Source organism: Schistocerca nitens, chromosome 3, assembly GCF_023898315.1.
Source record: "Schistocerca nitens isolate TAMUIC-IGC-003100 chromosome 3, iqSchNite1.1, whole genome shotgun sequence".
NCBI classification, from domain to species: Eukaryota; Metazoa; Arthropoda; class Insecta; order Orthoptera; family Acrididae; genus Schistocerca; species Schistocerca nitens.
The window spans coordinates 655,588,663-655,614,756 of NC_064616.1; the positions used below are offsets into that span (position 1 = coordinate 655,588,663).

At 42.6% G+C, this 26,094-nt stretch overlaps 1 protein-coding gene across 2 annotated transcripts in view; it reads left to right on the forward strand.

The window, feature by feature from the left end:
• Window positions 1–26,094, forward strand: part of LOC126248620 (potassium voltage-gated channel subfamily H member 2-like) — a 1,319,698-nt gene that overhangs the window by 700,970 nt on the left and 592,634 nt on the right. For both annotated transcript variants that reach the window (XM_049949785.1, XM_049949783.1), the window contains exon 4: window positions 20,628–20,778. In XM_049949785.1, coding sequence (XP_049805742.1) covers window positions 20,628–20,778 — 151 coding nt within the window. The remainder of the gene's footprint in view (window positions 1–20,627; window positions 20,779–26,094) is intronic.

The following is a 26,094-nucleotide window of genomic DNA, read 5'->3' on the forward strand; positions in this document are numbered from 1 at the left end:
GGCCGTTTGGTGTGCACTTATCGAACTCTTTGAAACTACTACGTTTTTACTTAAGTTGTTGAGTGAAATTGAACCTACTGTCACTTTACTCCTTTTTTATCATTACAACACTGACCTACAGAATTTTCCCTGACAAATAAACTCAAACATATCCTATTCATTTATTGCCCACAATATATAAGCGCAACGCAATCTGCAAATAATGAACACAAAAGAATGGCCCTGAATTAGAAGAGATCCTAATAATAACCCATACAATTCATGTCACTTACCTCATAGAAAATCTTCATGACACCAACTACAGCAAATACAGCGAGCAAAAACTACCACCAGCTAAATAAAAAGATACTAACTACTGTAGGCTCTAACTGCTAGTAAGCATGTGGTTAGCAATGGAAAGATTTTGTTGCGGAGCAAACAATGTATTAAGCAGGTTTTACCTTAATCATGTGACACCCAGTCCATTTTCCCAAACATTAGCAAATACATCAATCATCATCCATTTCCAACCAACACTAAATCTCCATGAAGGACACATATCCAAACAGTCTGCTCACGCTAACACTGCCAACCTCTATCACTGCCAAATATTGACTTCTAACTGCGAGCCCAACCAGCCACAGAGTCTCTTACAGAGGGCGCACAGCGCTGTCAGTGATATTAATGCAGTCTATAGCGCTGCCAACATAGAAACGTATAAACAGACTACTTACATAGCCCCCTCCCCTTCTCCCCTAAAAAAATTGTATGAAGTGTTTTGAGCAGTGGCCAATACTACTTTGTTAAAAAAAATTATATTAACAATATCACATAGATCAGATGCACACAATTAGTAATATACTGTTAGTCAGTAAAGCAAAAATTCTCATCACAGTCCCTAGAGACAGTCCTAATCATTCATCAGAAGAGATGTCTATGACAGTTTTATGCACAAAAGTTGAGCAGTAAAAGAAAATGCACACATAAGTAGTGGACCACGATGCAGTCTTGAAGAAATAGTGTTGTCTTCCCCATGGAAACACAGTACTGACTCTTGACATGAAAATTTCAGTTGGGAAGATTGGTAATGGACCAGAACAGGGCAGACCCACAGCAGAATCAGTGGAAGTCTTTAAGTATATTGGTAGAATTGGTAGGTCTCCATAGACCAGCCCCACAGTATTCCTTGTAGAGGTTATGATAGTAATGAGCCACCCAAGGTGCAGACTCACTGTAGTTCTTGTAGAGATGGCCAACAGCCATCCGTTGCGACTGCGCGGGTGCACAATCACAATTAAAGAGTCTTGAGGATAATGTAACAAGTCCATGAACCACCACTTGTGCACTCACTAATGTTTTTTCAGTATCCTTAGAACCAGCAATGCTGTTAACCAGTCCCTTGCTGAATTGTCAACACATGTGCAAACACTAATACAGTCATATAATCTTTGAAACAGTATGACCAACAGACATATGTGTGCAGTAAAATGAATCCCTACTACACTCCTGGAAATGGAAAAAAGAACACATTGACACCGGTGTGTCAGACCCACCATACTTGCTCCGGACACTGCGAGAGGGCTGTACAAGCAATGATCACACGCACGGCACAGCGGACACACCAGGAACCGCGGTGTTGGCCGTCGAATGGCGCTAGCTGCGCAGCATTTGTGCACCGCCGCCGTCAGTGTCAGCCAGTTTGCCGTGGCATACGGAGCTCCATCGCAGTCTTTAACACTGGTAGCATGCCGCGACAGCGTGGACGTGAACCGTATGTGCAGTTGACGGACTTTGAGCGAGGGCGTATAGTGGGCATGCCGAATTGCTCAACACGTGGGGCGTGAGGTCTCCACAGTACATCGATGTTGTCGCCAGTGGTCGGCGGAAGGTGCACGTGCCCGTCGACCTGGGACCGGACCGCAGCGACGCACGGATGCACGCCAAGACCGTAGGATCCTACGCAGTGCCGTAGGGGACCGCACCGCCACTTCCCAGCAAATTAGGGACACTGTTGCTCCTGGGGTATCGGCGAGGACCATTCGCAACCGTCTCCATGAAGCTGGGCTACGGTCCCGCACACAGTTAGGCCGTCTTCCGCTCATGCCCCAACATCGTGCAGCCCGCCTCCAGTGGTGTCGCGACAGGCGTGAATGGAGGGACGAATGGAGACGTGTCGTCTTCAGCGATGAGAGTCGCTTCTGCCTTGGTGCCAATGATGGTCGTATGCGTGTTTGGCGCCGTGCAGGTGAGCGCCACAATCAGGACTGCATACGACCGAGGCACACAGGGCCAACACCCGGCATCATGGTGTGGGGAGCGATCTCCTACACTGGCCGTACACCACTGGTGATCGTCGAGGGGACACTGAATAGTGCACGGTACATCCAAACCGTCATCGAACCCATCGTTCTACCATTCCTAGACCGGCAAGGGAACTTGCTGTTCCAACAGGACAATGCACGTCCGCATGTATCCCGTGCCACCCAACGTGCTCTAGAAGGTGTAAGTCAACTACCCTGGCCAGCAAGATCTCCGGATCTGTCCCCCATTGAGCATGTTTGGGACTGGATGAAGCGTCGTCTCACGCGGTCTGCACGTCCAGCACGAACGCTGGTCCAACTGAGGCGCCAGGTGGAAATGGCATGGCAAGGCGTTCCACAGGACTACATCCAGCATCTCTACGATCGTCTCCATGTGAGAATAGCAGCCTGCATTGCTGCGAAAGGTGGATATACACTGTACTAGTGCCGACATTGTGCATGCTCTGTTGCCTGTTCAAATGGTTCAAATGGCTCTGAGCACTATGGGACGCAACTGCTGAGGTCATTAGTCCCCTAGAACTTAGAACTAGTTAAACCTAACTAACCTAAGGACATCACAAACATCCATGCCCGAGGCAGGATTCGAACCTGCGACCGTAGCGGTCTTGCGGTTCCAGACTGCAGCGCCTTTAACCGCACGGCCACTTCGGCCGGCTCTGTTGCCTGTGTCTATGTGCCTGTGGTTCTGTCAGTGTGATCATGTGATGTATCTGACCCCAGGAATGTGTCAATAAAGTTTCCCCTTCCTGGGACAATGAATTCACGGTGTTCTTATTTCAATTTCCAGGAGTGTATTTATCTAACTTGGAGAACTGGTGTCTATACGATTACAATTTTACAGCATAATAATACAATTACAAAGGTGAAGGAAACATCATTACAGTAAAGAACAAGATAATAGGAATAACATTTGTGAAATATGGTACCGATGTGTAAAACTCTATAAGCAAATACCATTTTAGCTAGGGCTTCTTGCACTTGCCAAACACATGGTACACAAAGTAGGTGTACCCCCTGAGGGATAATGTAATTATACGTCAGATGTTACAGATTAAAACTGCGGAATGAAATATATAACCGAAAACTTTCTATGTATCATTGTAGTTCAAAAATATCTACAAAAATGTTCCATGTACAAAAAGTAATCACTCAAATGCATGTCATGTGGTGCTATCTATAGTTCTCGCTGTAAGGAAATTTCTGTCATTGCTTAACGGTAAAGATGTCCCAAGTGTCGTAGTTATCGTCGTCCATAAGCAAAGTTCTCCGCAAATGGATGAACTTACCTTGTCATATACAAAAGTAAACTGCTGTGCTTATAAATGTCATAGTTATTACATTCATTGCCGTGACCCTGAATGTACTGTACTGTAATGTACTGTTGTGTTACGAAGAGAGTTGTCTCATTTCAGCTGTGCAACAAAAGTTATTACCAGAACATTTTACTTTCCAGAAGAACGTAGAGAAACTGTGCAGACGTAAAACAGATTCAGCGTAAGAGCAATAATGAAAATTGTGTCACTCATAAGCAGTATCGCAGTACAATTGCATAACTGTCAAACAAACCAAGTACTATGTCATCTGTGAACTTTCAGAAAATATTTTAAATAAAAAATGTCTTTTCGAGTAAACCAAAATGTTGCAGTAAAACCTCATTAGCAGTATATGTTCCAAGAATGTGAGCATTATAGTCGTTACATAATCGTGCAACTAACAAGCCAATATGTACACACAATAAAACTGTGTCGTCTGTTCCCCATAAAAGTGAACTCGTGAAATTACTATATTAATTGATATTCATGCCAGGTACGTCGTCAGTTTCATAGGTACTTTTTGTGGTTGCCTGTGGTGTAAGTCATTGTCTATTATCTCTTTGTTGTCGGTACTGGGATTTGGAGATCTTAATTTCTACAATTTCAGCTTGTCGAGAGAGCCCTGCCCTATTTGAATCACGCCAGTTCTGATTACATTCAGGTCTGTTGTCATGACTATAGCGTCTATCATCTTGTCGGTAATTTCTGTAATTTATTTCTTGTCAGTTAAGTGGTGGAGAATTTCTCCCGGAATCGTAATTACGAGATGGACCGTTGCGTCTTAAGTTATTTTGTCACCCTTGATAATAATGATTCTGGTTCTCATATTGTCTATTTCTGCTGTTGTCTCTGTCATAGTGATTACCACGGAAATGTTATCTTTCTCTGTAACTATTTTTATTCTGCCAATAGTTATTATGCGGGCGATACCTGTTTTGGTCGCTATTTGCGTTAGAATAGTAGCCTTGTCGTGTCTAGTTATTGTTTCTGTCGTCACGAATTTGCGATGGATGTGACCTGTAATTGTTGTTTCCCTGTTTTCGCACCCACCATGCAACTGTCTGTGTCAATTTCAAATTCTTGTAAAAGCCCCTGAAAAGCTTCAGTGTCATCTCTGCAACGTCCTGTCAAAATAATATATCTTAAATGTTCATGCAATTTAAATGAGCATATGCAGATAAGTTCCGAAGGACTGTACAGGTTTGAAAAATACTGATTTTTGTGTAACATAACTTCAAAATATTTTACAGGGCTGGAAGATTCAGACTGTTCGAAATGTTGCATCATTATAATACTGTGCTTTCCACGATATTGAGCCTGAGACCAATATGCAGAAAGGAAGGCATGATAAAAATCTCCTTCACTGTGACAGTCGCGAATAACCGATTGCATTCTTACCGCTGGTTCATTTTCTAAATAGCCACACATAAATTCTAATCTGTGCTCTAATGACCAATTAGGAGGAAAACAATGAGGAAACTGATGAAGCCAAGCTTGTGGATGTATATCCTTACTAGTATTTTTGAATGTTTTAAATTTACGCGTTGTGATGAATAGCTTATAGTCAAAATAATCGTGACGCCGAGTCGCAAATCTGTCATTCTTACGTCGTGTCCGCGGTTCCATCTCAAGGCTCGCTGCACCTTGCCAACTCCTTTCATAATCTCCGAAATACCCAGTGTTTTTACTTTGAGACTTTTCCGTATTTCTAAATCCCTATTCCCGTGTCGGAGCGCGAGTATCCTCTGAAATATGTAATTCTTGTATCACGTATGCCAACTGATCTTGTAATTTCCGCATTTCTCTTTTGTGTTGCGTATTGATTTGTTTCTGATTTCGTTTGAATTCCCCAATTTACTCGTACTCCTCCGTATCAGTAAAGGCTACCGGTCTTGTATCATTCAGATCAAGATACTTAGTGCAAATCCACAGCCATGCCACAACTCCTTTGCTCACTACAATAAAATACAACACTAGGAAACTACAACTACAAAGGGAATTCTCTACATACAATTACGCGCTAGCAGTACACAATAACTAATTTCTAATCATGCACTAATTATTCAAACTACCAGAAAATCCGAAGATTCAAATGAGGTATCCTTGGCTAAGGGTCGCCGGGTGTAACTACTACGTTTTTACTTAAATTGCTGAGTGAAATTGAACCTACTGTCGCTTTACTTGTTTTTTATCATTACAACACTGGCCTACAGAATTTTCCCTGACAAATACAACTCAAACATATCCTATTCATTTATTGCCCACAATATACAAGCGCAATGCAGTCTGACTGCAAATAATGAACACAAAAGAATGGCCCTGAATTAGAAGACGTCCTAACAATAACCCATACATTTCATAAGTCACTTACGTCACAGAAAATCTTCATGACACTAACTACAGCAAATACAGCGAACAGCAACTACAACCAGCTAAATAAAAAGATTCTAACTACTGTGGGCTCTAACTGCTAGTAGGCATGTGGTTAGCAAAGGAAAGATTTCGTTGCGGAGCAAACAATGTATTAAGCAGGTTTTACCTTAATCGTGTGATATCCACTTCCAAAAATTATATAAATATCAATAATTCCATTTCCCAAACATTAGAAAATACATCAGTCATCATTTTAGAACCCATATCAATAATTCCATTTCCCAAACATTAGAAAATACATCAGTCATCATTTTAGAACCCATTTCTAACCAACACTACATCTCCGTGAAGGACACACGTCCAAACCGCCCGCGCGTGCTAACACTGCCAACCTCCATCACTGCTAACTAGTAACTTCTTAATGCGAGTCCAACCAGCCACAGAGTCTCTTACAGAGGGCGCACAGCGCTGTCAGTGATATTAATGCAGTCTATAGCGCTGCCAACATACAAACGTATAAACAGACTACTTACATCTTTTCCACTAAGCTCGCTCGCACTCCCACACAGAAGAGTTGATGTCAGAGTCTTGGTGACCGACTACCCATGTCGACATGCGTACACTTAGTGGCTGGCTCGTATTGATACTTCCGTTGCTGTTCTGTTCGGACTTAGAAATTTTCACCTCCCTCCTCTCTTGCCTTTCTGATGTGTAACAGAAGACATAATATTAACAGAAGACAAAATTTAGTGTCCAAAATATGTTGTTCTGTCTGCTAAGGATTTCACTGTATGAACGATACTGACATCGTCCGGGCCACAGCCTCAAGGAGTACATCCGCCACAATAGAACCGTGCTTATCATGGCTGTATGATGTTACCTACTACCATAATACTCACACAGGACCGATGTAAAGGCATTATGCTTCACACTGCCTGTGATTATAAATTTATGCAAATAATATTTAATAATTATTTGAAGATCGTATAATTTTCCAAAAACACTTAATTAAAATACGTAATGCTTATTTCGGACTTGGCAGTTCTAAAACTAATCTAGCCTACTGTTGGTACGAAGTCTCGTTTTTTCACAAAATTCTCTAAAAAATCATGACGTTTTCAAATTATTTTTAAAATACAAATTTTCCTTCTGATTTCGTTGCTGTTGTTGTGGTCTTCAGTCCTGAGACTGGTTTGATGCAGCTCACCATGCTACTCTATCCTGTGCAAGCTTCTTCATCTCCCAGTATCTACTGCAACCTACACCCTGATTTCGTAATATTTTAAATTATTTAAACTATTCGATTTAAGTATTCAATTTATTATTTTTCTTTAAATTTTAAATTATTTATTTATTTATATGCTCTGGAGGGCGTCTCTAGAATTTTAATCATTTCTCTTCAAAGTTATTCCACACATTCAACTCAATAATGCGGCAGTGTATAGTTGCTACCTTACAGTTGGCACTTCACTCTTGTCCTATACATCCAATTATTTTTCTTACATCTTTACAGCACCGTATTTGTGTGGTGTCCATAATACTACATCTTCACTTCAAATACTGTCCAGCCTTCGGTTACATGTCGATTTATTTGCAAAAGTAGCTTTGACTAAAACTAATAAAAGCTATTATTTTTACTTTACATAATTAAGTATAGTTTTAAATTATTTTACTGATTATCCTCAAAGAAAGGAAATGATCTGAGAGTTTTCTCTAAGTATTGCACCCAGGTGACACAAACTGAAACTACTTGAAAAATATGTTACTTCTTAAAGAGAGAAAATAAATAAGTTATTTCAGCAAGTTAGGTTGTTAGTGAAAGCATCTTCCACATTTATTTAACTAATTCAAAATATTTACTACGTACTGTTTTCTCAAAATCTTTCAAAAAATCTTAATTCTAGAACAAATCACATTTACAACATAACATATTCACTATTTTTACCAGTTTCCTCTCTGAAGCTGATAAACCGTGACATTTATTGTAAGTAGGCTGCAGTGCTTCTCAAAATCATCACAAAAACTTTTACCTAATACAGAAAGGGATTACATCCACAATCACAAAATTATACAGGGTGAGTCACCTACCGTTACCGCTGGATATATTTCGTAAACCACATCAAATACTGACGAACCGATTCCACAGACCGAACGTGAGGAGAGGGGCTAGTGTGATTGGTTAATACAAACCATAAAAAAATGCACGGAAGTATGATTTTTAACACAAACCTAGGTTTTTTTAAATGGAACCCCGTTAGTTTTGTTAGCACATCTGAACATATAAACAAATACGTAATCAGTGCCGTTTATTGCATTGTAAAATGTTAATTACATCCGGAGATATTGTAACCTAAAGTTGACGCTTGAGTATCACTCCTCCGCTGTTCGATCGTGTGTATCGGAGAGCACCGAATTACGTAGGGATCCAAATTTCAGTGATCTGTTGGATTTTGCATGTTAACATAGGAATTATTTTGTAATTTTGACTTAACAGTTTCTTCATTGTCATGGTATATGAGATATCAACAGCTGCAGAATAATATTTCACTGTGGGTGTTTTTATGTCAGCACATATTAAAACTGTGTCATTGCAGGTAACGCTGAATGAGGGTCTTGATGTAGCACAAATTTCATGTTTGGATAAATAACACACTTCAAGAAGACAGTCATGACCATCCAACTGGAAGTATGTTAAGGAGATATCAACTAAACATTCCGTACCAAGCTGTGCTGTATGAACTAAAGGACACTTGCCATGTCAGTTAACCAATTTGGACATTTAAGATACCGGACAGATTAAGTAACTGGATGAGTTATTAACGAGAATATCGTTATATGAGGCGGCTCAAGTGATACAGCACGCCACTGAAATCTGGTTGTGATGACACCTATTCTTTAGCGTAACATGAAGTGTAGGTTAGGTTGAAAGATGATTCTTTGCTCGAGTTGGCGAATGTCTAATAACAGGAAAAACCAACACATAGAAAACAACACAGATATGCTTCATACAGAGAGATCGCGTTTTAAACATGAAAACAGCAGTTTCAACATTCGTTAGCACTCATGCTAAGTAATGCGAGAGTGAAAAACAACACACACTCACAAATAGAGAATAAAACGTATCGGTAATGCGTAACAAAATACAAATTGCAGAGAAATTTAAACACGAATAAAATGAAACACGAGCCACATATTTATATTTCGTTTTCAAAATCAAAATAAAGCCACTTGAAAACGAATACTATTTACTGCGAACTTTTGCTCACAATTTTAGTCAAATGTATCTAAAATTCAAGATATTCCACTAGAAAAAAAATAATTGTACTAGGTAGATAGTTTTTACATACCTTCGTGTGCTCAGTGGGATGGAAATTGTCCCGATGAATCGCTGAAAGCCATTTCCGACGCAGATTCGCATCTTTCGGAAAGCAAAAGAACATTACTTTCGGTCCCGTACCGTAATTCCCACGACACCTTGGCACAAAACATTTGTAAACCATGTTCACAGTAGATTCACTGGACGTAAACACTATAATCGCTAGTTTTAAGCACGAATGTAGCACTCGATCCAACAAACGTGTATATAAACAAACACCTCGAAACACAACATGGTGGCCCGCTTGGAGTGACGTCACGACCTGCTATGAATTTCGCGCTGCGGCCTTGTGTCTAGGTGGTGGTGGTCTAGCACGTAGACAGGTTGGCTGCAAATCCTCAACTGCATCCTCCTAACCAACACACGGCCGTCGCTGGCACCGTGGCAGAACCAGCTTCCATCAGGAAATATAACAGAGCTCTACCGTGCCCTCCAATGAACTTTCGCTTGACACCAGTGTGAAGTCGCAAATGGCGGTGGTTTGCGGTCAGTGGAATGCACGCTTACAGGTCCTCTGGCTCGGAGAAATCCGTAAAGTAACCCATTTGTAACCGTTTTGTCTCTGTCGCGCCAACTACTGCTCAGATTGCTGCTGTAGGTGCAGTACGATGTGCCAGAACCATACGCCAAGCACAATGTTAGTGCCACGTGGCCGTCCGGAGCCCGGTCTTCTTGCTGCCGTACATTCCCGTGACCACAGCTGCCAGCAATCGTGTACAGTGAGTACATCCGTGCCAAGACTTTCGTCAGTATCGCAGAAGGAATATACAGCTTCTCGTAGCCCCGCTACACGATCTCGTTCTAACTCAGTGAGGTGCTGATAATGGTGTTTTCGTTGTCTTACAGACATTCTCGACTGACATCAACTGACCACGTCCAGTCTCAAACGTAACTAACTCTCACGACCTTTACAGCGTGTAAAGCAAACCTGATACTCTTATGCGACTGGCGCGAAATTTAAATACACACCATATTTCAGATGTACAAACATGCCTACCAACTTTCGTTTATGTCGCACAACTCCCTGGCGTCTCGATTTTTTTCCGTCAGCGTATTAAAAAGAATAGAAGACAAACTGCATCCGTACCTTACTCCCCAATTTACCCTGATGATAGGCTTTCCAATTTCTTCATTGGCGATTTCTGATCTACGGTAGGCCTACATGGTTCTTACTGTCTTTATGATGTGCTGAGATATTCCTGCTTTGTTCATTATGTCCCATAGGTTTTCTCTTATTTATTTTATAGAGGGCTTTCAGGTAGTCTACTAATAGTGTGTCTCACTACTAAACTCACCCTGTTTCTGGGTGATTTGGCTAATACCAACGGAAATGTCTGTTCATGATATACCTTTCCTAAAACCAGTTGCTCTTCTAGCAAGATATTTTTAACACATTGTACCTTCTAATTCATTCATTCCTATTCCATCTAACGTTGTCTGTTCCTTTTCTTCGTATATATAATTTTCGTCCTTTAATTTTATTATCAGCGTCTCATGTTGTCGAAAGTTTCTTAAAGTACTTCATTGTTACTTACTTATAACTTCTAGTCTTGCATCATCTTTTATATTTTTATTCAAGTTCTTCATCATGTAATAAACAAATTCCTGTCTGCTGTGGACATCGTTTTCCTCTTCCGAAATGAATTTATCCCAGCTTTCTTGATTAATTTTACTAGATAGTTCTTTAGCTTCTTAGATTATATTTTACATTCCTCTCTGTTTTCAGCTGTCCTGTCCTATAACTATTTCAAATATGCTTCCATTTTCTCCTTCGTCAGTGTATCTGTATCATCGTTCCAATAGTTCAACTCCTTTTTGTTCTTTCTTTGATTTCAATCTCCTGGAGCCTATGCAGCTGCCTCCTCTGTTACAATATTAAGTTTTTTTTTCGTCCTTTCTCTAGATCTTTGCTGTCTTCTATTTTATCACACAGTTTATTCAGACTCTCCCCATAAAATATCTTTATGAATTTTTTAACAAATATGTTTTCCATTTTTATTCTTATGGTTTTTAGAAGCCTTGTTCTTTGACCATCTTGCTTTAACCTGTATCACTCCCATTAACAAATAAATGATCTCTATTAAGTTCAGCCCCCGGTATACTCTCATATCTGTAAACGTTGCACTCGTTTTGTGATTTGCCAAATATGTCTGTCCTCTTTCAGACCAGCTTATTCTCTGTATTATTCATTATCTTTCGGATTTAATTCAGTGGGAATGATAGATAGAAGTTCCCCCTATTAATTAGCGTTTATTAATCGTTCCACGTAACAGATCGTGGAATATGAGGTCTTGTATTGGTCGAAGGCTTCTTATAATTTTAATGTGTTCCCTGTTCGTCTATTGAAAGCTGGATCAATTTTTTCGCCCTCGTATCTTTGCTAATTATTTGAAAAGTGGTCCCGTTCAGATCTGTCGTCATAATTATTATGTACGCGTATTTTTCGTAGGGGTTGGGGTTGTTAAGGCAATATTTGTAGCTTTGATTATCCCATCTTTAACACTTATCTTGTAGGGTATCTGGTCTATCAAGCAATCCGAAGACACACAAAATAATAATCCGTGGTTCTTCTGTGCCAAAACGCTTTGTCCTCAGGTTAATTTAAAGTGGTTCGAATAATTTGGGCCTTGCATGTTTCAGTCACTAACGCACACAGTTACCGTATCATTTTTGCTGGGGTAAGCATAAGTTCAACATCTCTAAATGGGCATGTTTTAGCAATAGTGGACTGAGGATAGAAACACCGAGTTGCCAAATGCTACGCCCTGGAAGTTTTTGTTATTTTTTATTTATTGCTTTTTTTTTAAAAGGGAGGGCTGCATTTGTGACGTCTTTCTGTAAAGTCTTGGAAATACATATTCTGTTTAAGCTGCTCGTCGAACTGTGTAACGCAAAAGGTAAAACTATTGTTACTTTGGTGCAGGTAAGTCTTAAGTGTCTACCATGTCCAGCCCAGTTATTATAGTTTTCAATTCATCACAGTTATTAAATTAGGGATTTAATCTTTTTTTTTCAAAATACACAATTAAAATAAACTATATTAGCACTCTACGGTTAGAACTTGCTAAAGATGGACTATATCTTGTCAGAAGAACAGGCTTCGGCGCGCCCTGTTATTCGTATCTGGGTACGCTAAGATATTAACGGACAAAAAATGTTGTGCCACAACTGTAATAAAAGGTAAAGCTCCGTCTACTGGCTCTTCCAGGCCATTCAGTACCGACCAGCCGCCGTGTCATCCTCTGCCAATGGCATCATTAGGATGGGTGTAGCAGCACTGGCTCTCTCAGCTGGCAATACATCTACCATTTTACAGTACTGCTTTCATTGTGTATTGTATCGCTTCCTAAATAATACTGCCGTACCACAAGGGTTTTCAGTGTTGCTTATTGCCTCGTAGCCATGTATTTTATATACGAGGTGCATTCAAGTTCTAAGGCCTCCGATTTTTTTTCTAATTAACTACTCACCCGAAATCGATGAAACTGGCGTTACTTCTCGACGTAATCGCCCTGCAGACGTACGCATTTTTCACAGCGCTGACGCCATGATTCCATGGCAGCGGCGAAGGCTTCTTTAGGAGTCTGTTTTGACCACTGGAAAATCGCTGAGGCAATAGCAGCACGGCTGGTAAATGTGCGGCCACGGAGAGTGTCTTTCATTGTTGGAAAAAGCCAAAAGTCACTAGGAGCCAGGTCAGGTGAGTAGGGAGCATGAGGAATCACTTCAAAGTTGTTATCACGAAGAAACTGTTGCGTAACGTTAGCTCGATTTGCAGGTGCGTTGTCATGGTGAAACAGCACATGCACAGCCCTTCCCGGACGTTTTTGTTGCAGTGCAGGAAGGAATTTGTTCTTCAAATCATTTTCGTAGGATGCACCTGTTACCGTAGTGCCCTTTGGAACGCAATGGGTAAGGATTACGCCCTCGCTGTCCCAGAACATGGACACCATCATTTTTTCAGCACTGGCGGTTACCCGAAATTTTTTTGGTGGCGGTGAAACTGTGTGCTTCCATTGAGCTGACTGGCGCTTTGTTTCTGGATTGAAAAATGGCATCCACGTCTCATCCATTGTCACAAACGACGAAAAGAAAGTCCCATTCATGCTGTCGTTGCGCGTCAACATTGCTTGGCAACATGCCACACGGGCAGCCATGTGGTCGTCCGTCAGCATTCGTGGCACCCACCTGGATGATACTTTTCGCATTTTCAGGTTGTCATGCAGGATTGTGTGCACAGAACCCACAGAAATGCCAACTCTGGAGGCGATCTGTTCAAGTCATTCGGCGATCCCCTGTGCGAGCCCGAGGTTGTTTCGGTTTGTTGTCACATGATGTTCTGCCTTCATCAAACTGTCGCACCCACGAACGCACTTTCGACACATCCATAACTCCATCACCACATGTCTCCTTCAACTGTCGATGAATTTCAATTGGTTTCACACCACGCAAATTCAGAAAACGAATGATTGCACGCTGTTCAAGTAAGGAAAACGTCGCCATTTTAAGTATTTAAAACAGTTCTCATTCTCGCCGCTGGCGGTAAAATTCCATCTGCCGTACAGTGCTGCCATCTCTGGGACGTATTGACAATGAACGCGGCCTCATTTTAAAACAATGCGCATGTTTCTATCTCTTTCCAGTCCGGAGAATAAAAATCGGAGGCCTTAGAACTTGAATGCACCTCGTAATTTAGCTATCATGCGTTCTTGTAATAAAATTAGGTTATTGTCTGCTGCAAAGAGATAACCACTTAAAGCTTGCAGTTTGACATGCGACTGTATATTGTTTGTATTAAGCTTCGCAATTTAGTAGTCTTGCATGGCGTTGTTTAGGTTTTTATCTCCCTTGTCATCCATGTTTGTCGTCCTCTCCCATACGTTTTTCATTAGTGTACTGTGGTTTCATAGTCACATCGTTCTCCTATACCACCCGTGTATCGCCCTGTAGTTCGGCCGTGATGTCGCGTCTCCTCAAATTCTTTCTTAAGAATCTTTGTCGTCCGTTTTAGTTTTTTCCCCAAGTCGCGAATCTCCTCTTGTGTGTTTCCTCATCAGTCTCTTTAATTTTTTTCTGTTCCTTGTTAAATTTTTGATTTTTTTTTTGTTTCCGTTCTTGCACGCTGTGTATTTTGCGGTTCTCCGGGTTTTATGCTATCAGTGTCGTGATGTGTATCCCTATTTCGTCCCCTTTTTACCCTTTAGTGCCGTCACTGGCCAGTCCGCGTTCGACCCCTGTTCACAGGTGTCTTCGTGTGAGGGTGCTGCTTTAGCTTTATCGCTCTATTATGTGCTATCACAGGTGAGTTTCGATTGAGATTGATGTGGTGCATTGTGTTGTGTGGAATCTTTTTCAAAAGGTGTAATTCTTTGGATGTCTATTTCGGCCCGCACCTCTTATGTTATCATTTTGCACTTTTTTGGTTATAGTCCATACCGCAATTGGTACATAATGTTGGAAATTGTGTCCGTTATGGGGAAAGTTTGCCTTCAGGTGGTCCGCAGACTGTCAACATACACTAGTTCTACGCTGCACGTCATGAATTATTAACGCGCAAATCCTTGTATCATAATACTGTATAAGACACTATGTGTCTCTTAAGGTAAAGTTTAACGTTCTTGTCGACATTGTCTGCAATAAAATTTTTATTTTCCTCCATTTTTTGCCCTTAACTTGTCTGACATCTATTTCGTCTTGTTGAGCTCAGTTTGAAAGAGTAGACACACACACTGCATGATTCTAAAGCAGCACAGATGAAGATGATAATTTCATCTCTCGGAGAGATTCGAGAGAGTCCGTTACGATTTGCTCCATTCTTAAGTAAGTTCCCTCGTTATTTTATTTAACGTACATGGCATTGCCCAAGAAATCATGCGCAAAACCTAGTACCGCACCAGAATGAAATTATCACTGTATAGCGAAGTATTTCTCTGTTATGAAACTTCTTGACAGATTAAAACTGTGTGCCGGACCGAGACACGAACTCAGAACCTTTGCCTTTCGCGGGCAAGTGCTCTCTGTCCGGCACACCGTTTTAATCTGCCAGGAAGTTTCATTTTAATACCTCACCGTCTCTCAATGTAAGTTTATCATGCAACCAAACATCAATGTCTGCAACTTCAGGTCATTCACTACAGAAAGAAATCGCCAATTTCAAGGTTGTCTTCCCCACTGATCCATGACAAAATCAGAGAATATACTCACAATGTGTTAAATGTATCCGTCAGGCAACCGACGTTGTTTACTGCAAGCAGGGAGTGCCAGGACGCACATGACTGCTCTTCACTGCCTCCACGACGTAACTTCGCTTTCCAAGCACGACTAACGACCGGCTCTCACAGATTTACTCGTACTTCCCCCATTGCCTATGCCTCTACATTCCAGGTTTCGTAGAAGCTCTCCTGCATGACTTGCGGAACTCCAGAAGTGCAAGTTCCGCAAGATATGCAGCAGAACTTCCGTGAAGTTTGGAAGGCGGGAGAAGAGGTACTGGCCGAAGTGAAGCTGAGACGGAGGCGGAGGCGTTCGTTAATCGGTAGCTCAGACGGCAGCACGGTTGCCTGCGAAGGCGAAGGTCCCCGTGTTCGAGACCTGGTCTGTTTCTCAGTTATAATATACAAAGAAGTTCATTATACTTTATGTAAATAACATCATTATATGCCGATCCTTCTAGGCGCTACAGTCTGGAGCCGAGCGACCGCTACGGTCGCAGGTTCGAATCCTGCCTCGGGCATGGATGTGTGTGATGTCATTAGGTTAGTTAGGTTTAATTAGTTCTAAGTTCTAGGCGACTGATGACCTCAGACGTTAAGTCGCATAGTGCTCAGAGCCATTTGAACCATTTTATGCCGATGCCCCACCACCGCTATCGCAAGCGTGCCAGTTAGCTCCTTCTCAGTGGCAGCCGAGTTCCGCTGCTCAGTAGTCACACCTCTTTGTTCTGCAACCTTCCGAAATTGCGGCGCCCATTCCAAATTCCGCCGAATGCCAAGTGCGTAATGTCACTAGCTTTCTGAATACACAAAATGTTCGCCCTATCAAAATATATAGACAAATAAAGAATGTTTATGGTGATAGAGCAATGAGCGAGTCGTCAGTGACGTGGAATGTCGTCGGCAAAGGTGTTTTTGCTTTATGACTATGCATGGCTTCATGCATCAGCTGTAACACAGCAAGAACGTCATCGTCTTAAGTTGAGAAATTTTTGGGCATCCACTTTAGAGTCCTGACTTGGCATCTAGTGATTTTCACTTACTCCCGACAATAAAGGAATTTTTGGGTGGAAAAAACAGTTCACAAAAGATGAAGACCTCAAAGAAGCAGTGACATCCTGGCTCGAATCTTTGGCGGTAGAGTAGTACAACATGAGAATTTAAAAACTGGTCTCATGTTACAATGAATACATTGACAGTTACGGCGAGTACAGTAAAGTAGTGTAACGTTGTAAATAAAGTTTAGTGTTGATATCTTTCGTTTTTATTTAGTCATGAAAAAACTTTTTTTTACTTTCTGGACGACCCACGTATTTGATTACATGATTCGGGATTAATAACTAGGAACCGTTACAAACGTGAAACAATTTAAGGTGAAATGACAAGATACAGCTAGCTGGTAAAGAAAGGCAGATGACAGACGGAGATTCATCGGAAGAAACCTAAAGAAATGTGTTTACCCACGAAGGAAATTGCTTGTTGTTGCTCGGCAGTCAGACGGTTACTACACACATGAAAAAAATAAAAGTTTTGCATCACCCCGATTCCCAGAACTCATGACGATAGACGTTGAGCCGGCCGGAGTGGCCAAGCGGTTCTAGGCGCTACAGCCTGGAACCGCGAGACCGCTACGGTCGCAGTTCGAATCCTGCCTCGGGCATGGATGTGTGTGATGTCATTAGGTTAGTTAGGTTTAAGTAGTTCTAAGTTCTAGGGGACTGATGACCACAGCAGTTAACTTCCATAGTGCTCAGAGCCATTTCAACCATTTTTGATAGACGTTGACTGTGGATATTATATTACAGACACAGTCCCTTTCGCTGTCCAGAGATGTCACTAAATCCGCCCAAAGTTGTAAACAAACATGCATGCCTATTAGACGGAGGGGGTCCGACAGCCGATCAGTTCCAGTCATTCCACCAGGAAGGAGGTACACGGCTCGTGTTGTCTGTACTTCAACCATGCCTAGACGGTCAATACCGCGATTCGATCGCGTCCGCATTGTTACTTTGTGCTACGGAGGGCTCTCAACAAGGGAAATGTCCAGGCGTCTCGGAGTGAACCAAAGCGATGTTGTTCGGACATGGAGGAGATACAGAGAGACAGGAACTGTCGATGACATGCCTCACTCACGCTGCCCAAGGGCTACTACTACTACAGTGGATGACCGCTACCTATGGATTATAGCTCGGAGGAACCCTGACAGCAACGCCACCTTGTTGAATAATGCTTTTTGTGCAGCCACAGGACAACTTGTTACAACTCAAACTGCGCGCAAAAGGCTGCATGATGCGCAACTTCACTCCCGACGTCCATAGCTGAGTTCATCTTTGCAACCGCGACCCCATGCAGTCGGTAAAGATGGGCCCAAGAACATGACAAATGGACCGTTCAGGATTGCCATCACCTTCTCTTCATCGGTGAGTGTCGTATATTCCTTCAATCAGACAATTGTCGTAGACGTGTTTGGTGGCAAGCCAGTCAGGCTGAACGCCTTAGACACACTGTCCAGCGAGTGCAGTAAGGTGGAGGTTCCCTGATGTGTTGGCGTGGCATTATGTGGGGCCGACGTTCGCCGCTGGTGATCGTGAAAGCCGCCGTAACGACTGTACTATACGTGAATGCTATCCTCCGACAGATAGTGGAACCATATCGGCAGCATATTGGCGAGGCATTCGTCTTCATGGACGATAATTAACGCCTCCATCGTGCAGATATTGTGAATTACTTCCTTCAGGATAACGACATCGCTGGGCAGCATGTTCTTCAAACATGAACCCTATCGAACATGCCTGGGATAGATTGAAAAGCGCTGTTTATGGACGACGTGACTCACCAACCACTCTGAGGGATCTACGCCGAATCGCCATTGAGAAGTGGGACAATCTGCATCAACATTGCCTTGATGAACTTGTGAATAGTATTCCACAACGAATACAGGCATGCATCAATGCAAGAGGACGTGCTACTGGGTATTAGAGGTACGAGTGTGTACATCAATCTGGACCACTACCTCTGAAGGTCTCGCTGTATGGTGGTACAACATGCAATGTGTGGTTTTCATGAGCAATAAAAAGGGCGGAAATGATTTTTATGGTGGTATCTGAATAATTTTCTGTATAGGTTGCGGAACTCTCGCAACCGAGGTGATGCAAACTTTTTTTCATGTGTGTAGATGGGATTAGCTGAGGAGAGCAAAAAATCCACTTAAAATGTGTTTTGTCAGGCGTTCGGTTGGTCAAAACTGGAGCGTCACATAGACCCTCTAGGAACTCTAGTGCCAGACGATATGAGAAAGGTGTTGCACGTCAAGCTCACCGCAGATATTACTACCTCCCCACATATATCTCACGAATTCATTATTATAGAAAATGTACCGAAATGTGAGTTCCCTCAGAGTTATTCTGTCTGCGCACCTTTCACGAAGGAAACAGTGTTGGGAGTACATGTAGAGCTACTCCCTTCCACATACCGTAATCAGTGTTGCAGAGTAAACGTGTAGTGTATCTACACGAGTGGTGTCTTCTTTCGATCAGACTCCACTCATATAGATATATATACGCCGTGAATGCTAATATACTTGTGCCCACAAGGTGAGGTTGAAAACCACCCGCCCTCCCAATTTCCCTTAGTGTGCATGCGCGATGTAGCACAGGTCTTAATTCCCATCTTGCGTATCCTAGCCCGTCGAGATCACAGTACTAGGGGTCGCCTTCTTCCTGGTACGTACTAGCCGGTAGGGTTCTACCAGACCTTGTGGTTAACGCACTTTCATTAACTTTGTGGCAGAGGGATATGATCATTCAGTGTAGAGCACTCTTTGCTCGACCTCGTTAGGGACATCGCGTAATGCCACGAGCAAAAATAGGAAAAAGGGCTAGGAGACGTTGTGTGCCAAATAAGAATTTAGATTGAAGGGAAAGGCATGCTTCGGCAGTCCATGCAGTTGTGTCTAACCACTGTGCCAGGATAGCGTAAATGTTTAACGAATCTGGTTAGTAAGCAGGAGGCCCGGGTTCAAATCCCGGCATTCGTACAAATTTTCATCACTTGTAAATGTGTATCATTCCCAAGTAAGCCACTGAATCTGAAAAAAAAAAACGTAGCGTCCAAAATTTGAAGATGGTAAAAAAGTTCCATTGTATTATGGAATTGGTTTTATTATATTTTGACTTACCTGGTAAGCTATCAGTTATTAAATTCTAACAATAAAATTTTGGAAAAGCAGACTTTATATTTACATCAATAAATTTAATATGGGACTGTGAAGCGAGAATATAGTGTCCTGAAACGAACTCAGTCTAAAGGTTAATGGAGCAGTTTGTGGATTATGATACCGTCTAAGAACTTGCTAAGTCTCTGAAATGACAGAGTAAGATCATAGTTTTCGCGCTTCCTCACATCCCTTGCGTCTCCAAATTTCAAGTTAATGCGACTGTCAGAATTAGGCTACTTTTCTGATGTGCCATCCATTAGAGCGAACTCGCTGAGAAACCACCAGTTATGGTTTTTTTATTTTTTTACCGTTATAACAGAATAAGAATAACTTTCCGTCAGTACGTGTGTGCACGAAAACTGCCTACGTAAAACATACATAAATTTATGTTTTTGTACCACTAATGTGCCATTACAAGTACTTCAAGTCAATTGTTTTTGAATTTCTTATCCAAGACAAATAATTTTAAATGACACGATGCGCTCGTAATTCAGTAACGTAGTTAGGATTAAAGGAATGTGATATGTAGGTAATGCGAGAGCTGCATCAAACCAGTCTCTGGACTGAAGACCACAACAAACAACATGTAGGTAATAACTCCTGATGAATGTAGTGAATATAAAACTGATTTAGTGCATCCGGTGATGGCCGAACTCCGATGTGTAGGGCGCATAAAGACATAGGAAATGAGTTAGTAGCACAGATGCTGTCCCATTACAAAGTTAAAAAAAATACAGAACAATCAACTTATTGTTAGTGCGAAGAAACGAGGCTTCGTGATTGTGCTTGTCAACAAGGTAACGTAGTGAAATAAGAAATGTGTGCTGTGTGTTGCAGTGGACCGCGCGCGACAGTCGTTCCGGCAGTCACTGCGGATGGGGTCGCTACGTGGCCGCGGCCTTCGCCTCGCCGGCTACCTCACGCCGCCCAGCGACGTCACTGCCGAAGACGCTGACGGCGACGAAGATCACGACCACGAGGCCACCAGGTGACGTGCGCACAAGCCTGACAAACACTTCAAGCGCTGACGTCCGAATAAAAATTATAATGGCAAATACATTTCTCAGGCTTGTCCCAGCATTAATTAGTAACCGATGGCGTCATCAATTCGTGCTGGGCTGGTAGCTCAGTAGCGCTCAACGTGTGCACCAGTTCAGTCCATTTCGTTGTTTCGTTGGACCTTGTGGCTCAGAGTGCCAGTTTTTACATTGCTGGCAAGGGCAGTTTTTTCATAGAAGTATCGCGCCAATTTCTTGAAGCGCTCATGACGAAGCGGCTTCCCACCCATTTCATGAATCGTTTTAGTAGGAGACCAAGAAGGTACTTCCAGTGCACGTTTTAAGGCGCGGGTTTGGACTGTCTGCAGCATCCGTATGTTCTGTTCTTCTGTGGTGCCCCATACAACAGCAGCATATCCCAGTATTGGAAACACCATAGTTTTACGTAGGGTGAGCCCTAGGAGGCGAGGAAGAGAATGCATGGGGCTCAAGAGAGGTAAAGTTCCCTCTTCCTTTCAACGTGTTGGCGCCACGTCAGACATCTGTCAACGTGTCGCCAGGATACTTGGCTGTAGATCATTCGACGGATTCACACCCCACCATTAAATTTTGTAAGTCTTTGGTCACCACCTCCTGAGTGACGTTGATAGTCTGTGTTTTCGAGGCGTTGTCGACATTCCTTTGTTCAGTCGGCAATAGTGTCGGTTGCCTGCAGCAGTAGTCGGAGTTCATGCTGCACTTCAATACAGCAGTGCCGATATCACATAAGGAGGTAAAGTAAGTGCAGGCGTCTTGATATTTTGACATCAACGGACTCTAACTAAGATGTCGTCTTCTGCTTGTTACTATTGGTAGTCGCCCAGCAACTAGGTACACATGTTGTTGGGTGTAAGATGAATGGCTAAGACGTCATCGCCCGCATCTCGTGGTCGTGCGGTAGCGTTCTCGCTTCCCACGCCCGGGTTCCCGGGTTCGATTCCCGGCGGGGTCAGGGATTTTCTCTGCCTCGTGATGGCTGGGTGTTGTGTGCTGTCCTTAGGTTAGTTAGGTTTAAGTAGTTCTAAGTTCTAGGGGACTTATGACCACAGCAGTTGAGTCCCATAGTGCTCAGAGCCATTTGAACCATTTTTTTAAGACGTCATCCATAGCGTTCGCTTTCGCATCAGGTTCACAGATGTTGCCGTTGACCACTAGAAGCGGTGGGATTTTGCTTAACCTTCTAGTGAACAGTCGTGTCGCAGTCTATACTGCCCATCTTGAAACGACACGTTCGCAAGACCGTGATTGAATTCTGTGTTCTTGTATGGTAGCTTTAATGTCCTTCCTCATCCTACTGAGCAATCACTAGGTGTCCGGATTGCGGGTGAGTTGCCATTCTCTGAAAACATTATTTTCCTTGATGGCGTCCAGCAGGTGTGGTGGTGGGGGGAGGGTGGGGGGGGGGGGGGCGGCGGTGCAGCAGACGTAGCCGACGCCTACTGCTTTCTTCGTCTGCTGGCGCTGGAGTAGCATCTTGAGTTGCTTGGAGCGGATCTTGGGTTATGTATTGAAGAACTGCCTCTGTTCCGGCTTCTTGAGGACCAGGAATGTGCTGGGACCAGGAATGTGCTGTAGGACTTCGTCCATTCTTTGTTGACAAATTTTGTACGTTACATCGTAGGTATCTAGTCCTGTTGTCTTGTTGGCATGGCGCCCACCTTTATTTCGAATGTTACTGGTACATTGTCCGAAGACAATACGATACCGTCAAGAACAGAAGACTTTCGGACGTAAAAAGTATATGGGCAACAGATGTCACCACTGAGGAACTTTAATCTAAACGAGTACCAGTGCAATTTTATAAATTTCAGGAACATTGCCGTTTTCACTACAGTGCAAGAGGGACGCAAAATGTGTGAAGTGTGCTGGCAATCACAATAGCAGTGAATGCACCCAAGACTTTTTAAACGAAAAACCAAAATGTACCAATTGCTGCGGAGATCATGTTGCTAGCTGTGAACGGCTGTGAGGCATACAGGCGACAGGCGAGCACTCGCCAGGCAGCGAAATCAGCACATGAAATGAGCTCTGCGAAAAACGGGAGTCAACCATGCAACGTCTGTCTCTAGTGATACAAAATCCCGACAAAATATTGAGCTGAAGAATGACAGACAACGTAAACACTGCGATCTACATCCCAGTCACAACACCTCCGAAGCTTCGTAATTCCGAACATCAGCACGTCTTAACCAGTCTAACCGAAATGTTGAAGCTTTCAGTGGATCTGGTACGTCACATTCGATGTTACATTGCAATCGCCGTTCGTACTGCTGTGGTAGAGGCCACAACCTCCGTCAGATTTGTTAACGCCACCGATGGACAACAGATATCGTGGGTTAACTATCGTCTAATGGAATGCAAACTGCATATTCAACTAAGCAGGAGAAGTCTAAGAATTTCCTACAAAAGGAAGGGTGACTAATGTCGCGTCACGTAGATTCATTTAAAGGCCGATGTCAACGTTGCAGAAGAAAATTATTGCTGTTACAGAAATGATAGTCCGACTGCAAGTGTCGGAACGGCCATCTACATACAGAAATCGCTTCGTCGCCATCTCCTATAACTACGTCACCATTTCACATAACTACCAGCCCGGTAGACAACACAAGCAACCTGAGAAGCAATCGACAAAGCGCAAGGGGGAATTACCGTCGTAGCCGCCTACAACCCCCAAGAGAACTCTTCGATCCTGCCGATATCGCGATCCTTCAAACACTGCCCGGGAGAACTTTTATCAGTAGAAATTTTAATGCGAGGAACACCATTTATGATTCTAGGGTGACCAACATAAGCGGCCACCGGCTTCTGCGCTTCATGGAAGCAAACGACGCCATCACCGTCAGCCCTGGTGATCTCACAGGCTGTCCCACCAACTGAAGAAGGCCAGATCTCTTAGATATAGCCATTTCATAGTCGCTACCATGTGACATTACGGCGAGGTAGAAAATTATTGCGAGTGAAATTTATGCAACATATCCAAATTTTTTTCAGAGGTGAGAGCAGAACGATAGGTATAACCATTCTCGAGATATTGAATAACATGTTGGCGGACGGTCCACGCAGGAGCAGCGCGCTACTGGTGCGCGATGCAACCCATAAATGGTTCAAATGGCTCTGAGCACTATGGGACGCAACTGCTGAGGTCATTAGTCCCCTAGAACTTAGAACTAGTTAAACCTAACTAACCTAAGGACATCACAAACATCCATGCCCGAGGCAGGATTCGAACCTGCAACCGTAGCGGTCTTACGGTTCCAGACTGCAGCGCCTTTAACCGCACGGCCACTTCGGCCGGCGATGCAACCCATACTCAGCCCTGTTTATCGTATATCGTGCGGTTGGATCAGCCCCAAATTTCGTAAACGGTTCAAGATGTCGAAACGTGGTTTGCGTGAAAATGATAGCTCGTGAAGAGTCACGTATTTTTTCGCATGATAAATACGCTAAACCTCTTTATCTGCCAAGATGTGGAAGCAATTGTAGTTTATTACAATGGATCGATGTACTTTTTTAAATGGCATTTAATAGCGTTTTAAATGAGAAGTACAGTGACATGGAACACATTAACATTTACAATACTCTATACATACCTACAGAGATTAATCCAAAACTAATTTGCTCGTATTTCATAAGATGTAATTGCCAAGTATGTAGAAGCACTAATCATTTCGTTTTGTAAATTAAAAACGCTTTTCTCTTGCTGTAATGTATTTTATTTGTTCCAGAAGCGTTTCGTCTTTCCCTATAAGGTATCTTCAGTGGAATTTAGAGTGATACAGTTTTGTTTTGATATGCGATATTTGTAGATTATAACACAGTTAACATATTTTTTACTTAAGCAGTGATTTCCTACAGTTATTACAGTTTTTGGCTGGCATCTACGTTTCCTCTCATCTGATCAAGTGCTGGAGGTTGCACTGTAACTTCACTAACGAAACATAAGCACATTTTCACGTTACGAACTTTTTCCTTTACAATTTTCATGTTATTTACGCTAATTGCCGACGAGCACAACTATTTCTCTGTCACAAGCCGTAGACACTTTACCGAAAACTGTGGTTTAATGTTGTAACTGTTGTGTATTAATTTTATGTCTCTTCCTATTTGGTTTGTTTATGTACATGTTGTCTACCTTAGAAGGTATATGCTGAAAACTAACGTCTGTTCATTTCTGTTGTCTTGTGTGTGTGTGTGTGTGTGTGTGTGTGAGTGAGTGTGTGTGAGTGTGTGATTAGTCGCTTGTAGAAAGCTATCACACAATGGTTGAAACTTTTGGTGTTGAGCTGATTTGAGTTTTGATTCAAATGCCGGCCGCGGTGGTCTAGCGGTTCTAGGCGCTCAGTCCGGAACCGCGCGACTGCTACGGTCGCAAGTTCGAATCCTGCCTCGGGCGTGGATGTGTGTGATGTCCTTAGGTTAGTTAGGTTTAAGTAGTTCTAAGTTCTAGGGGACTGATGACCACAGCAGTTCAGTCCCATAGTGCTCAGAGCCATTTGAACCATTTTTTGATTCAAATGTTTTGTGGAGAGGTTCAAAAATGGCTCTGAGCACTATGGGACTCAATATCTGAGGTCATCAGTCCCCTATAACTTAGAACTACTTAAACCTAACTAACCTAAGGACATCACACACATCCATGCCCGAAGTAGCATTCGAACCCACGACCGTAGCAGTCGCGCGGTTCCGGACTGAGCGCCTAGAACCGCTAGATCACCGCGGCCGGCAGAGAGGTTCATGTAAGAGTAAACTCGATGTTTAAATTAATAGATAAAATAGTAAAATAACGCTCCAACAGAGGATTATCATCATCATGATACCACCCAATCCCTTCTCCTCACTTGTACATGAATCCCTCCACAAAACATTTAAAGCAAAAATCAACTCAGTTAAACACCAAAACTTTCAACCACTGTCTGACAGCTATTACATTCAGCTTTCTAGAACTGACTAATCACACACACACACACACACACACACACACACGTACTCTCACAAGCAGATATAAAGAGAACAGAAACGAGCAGAGGTTAGTTCAGCAAATACTTCGTTAGGTGGACAACGTGTACATAACCAAACCAAATAAGAAGAGACATAAAGTGAACACTGAGTAGTTACGATATTAAATCACAGTTTTCGGTAAAATTTGTACAGATACTGACAGAAGAATAATAGTGCTCCACGTCAATTAGCGCAAAGAAGATGAAAATTGTGAATAAAAAAGTTCATAACGTGAAAATGTGCATATGTTTCGTAAGTGAAGCTATAGT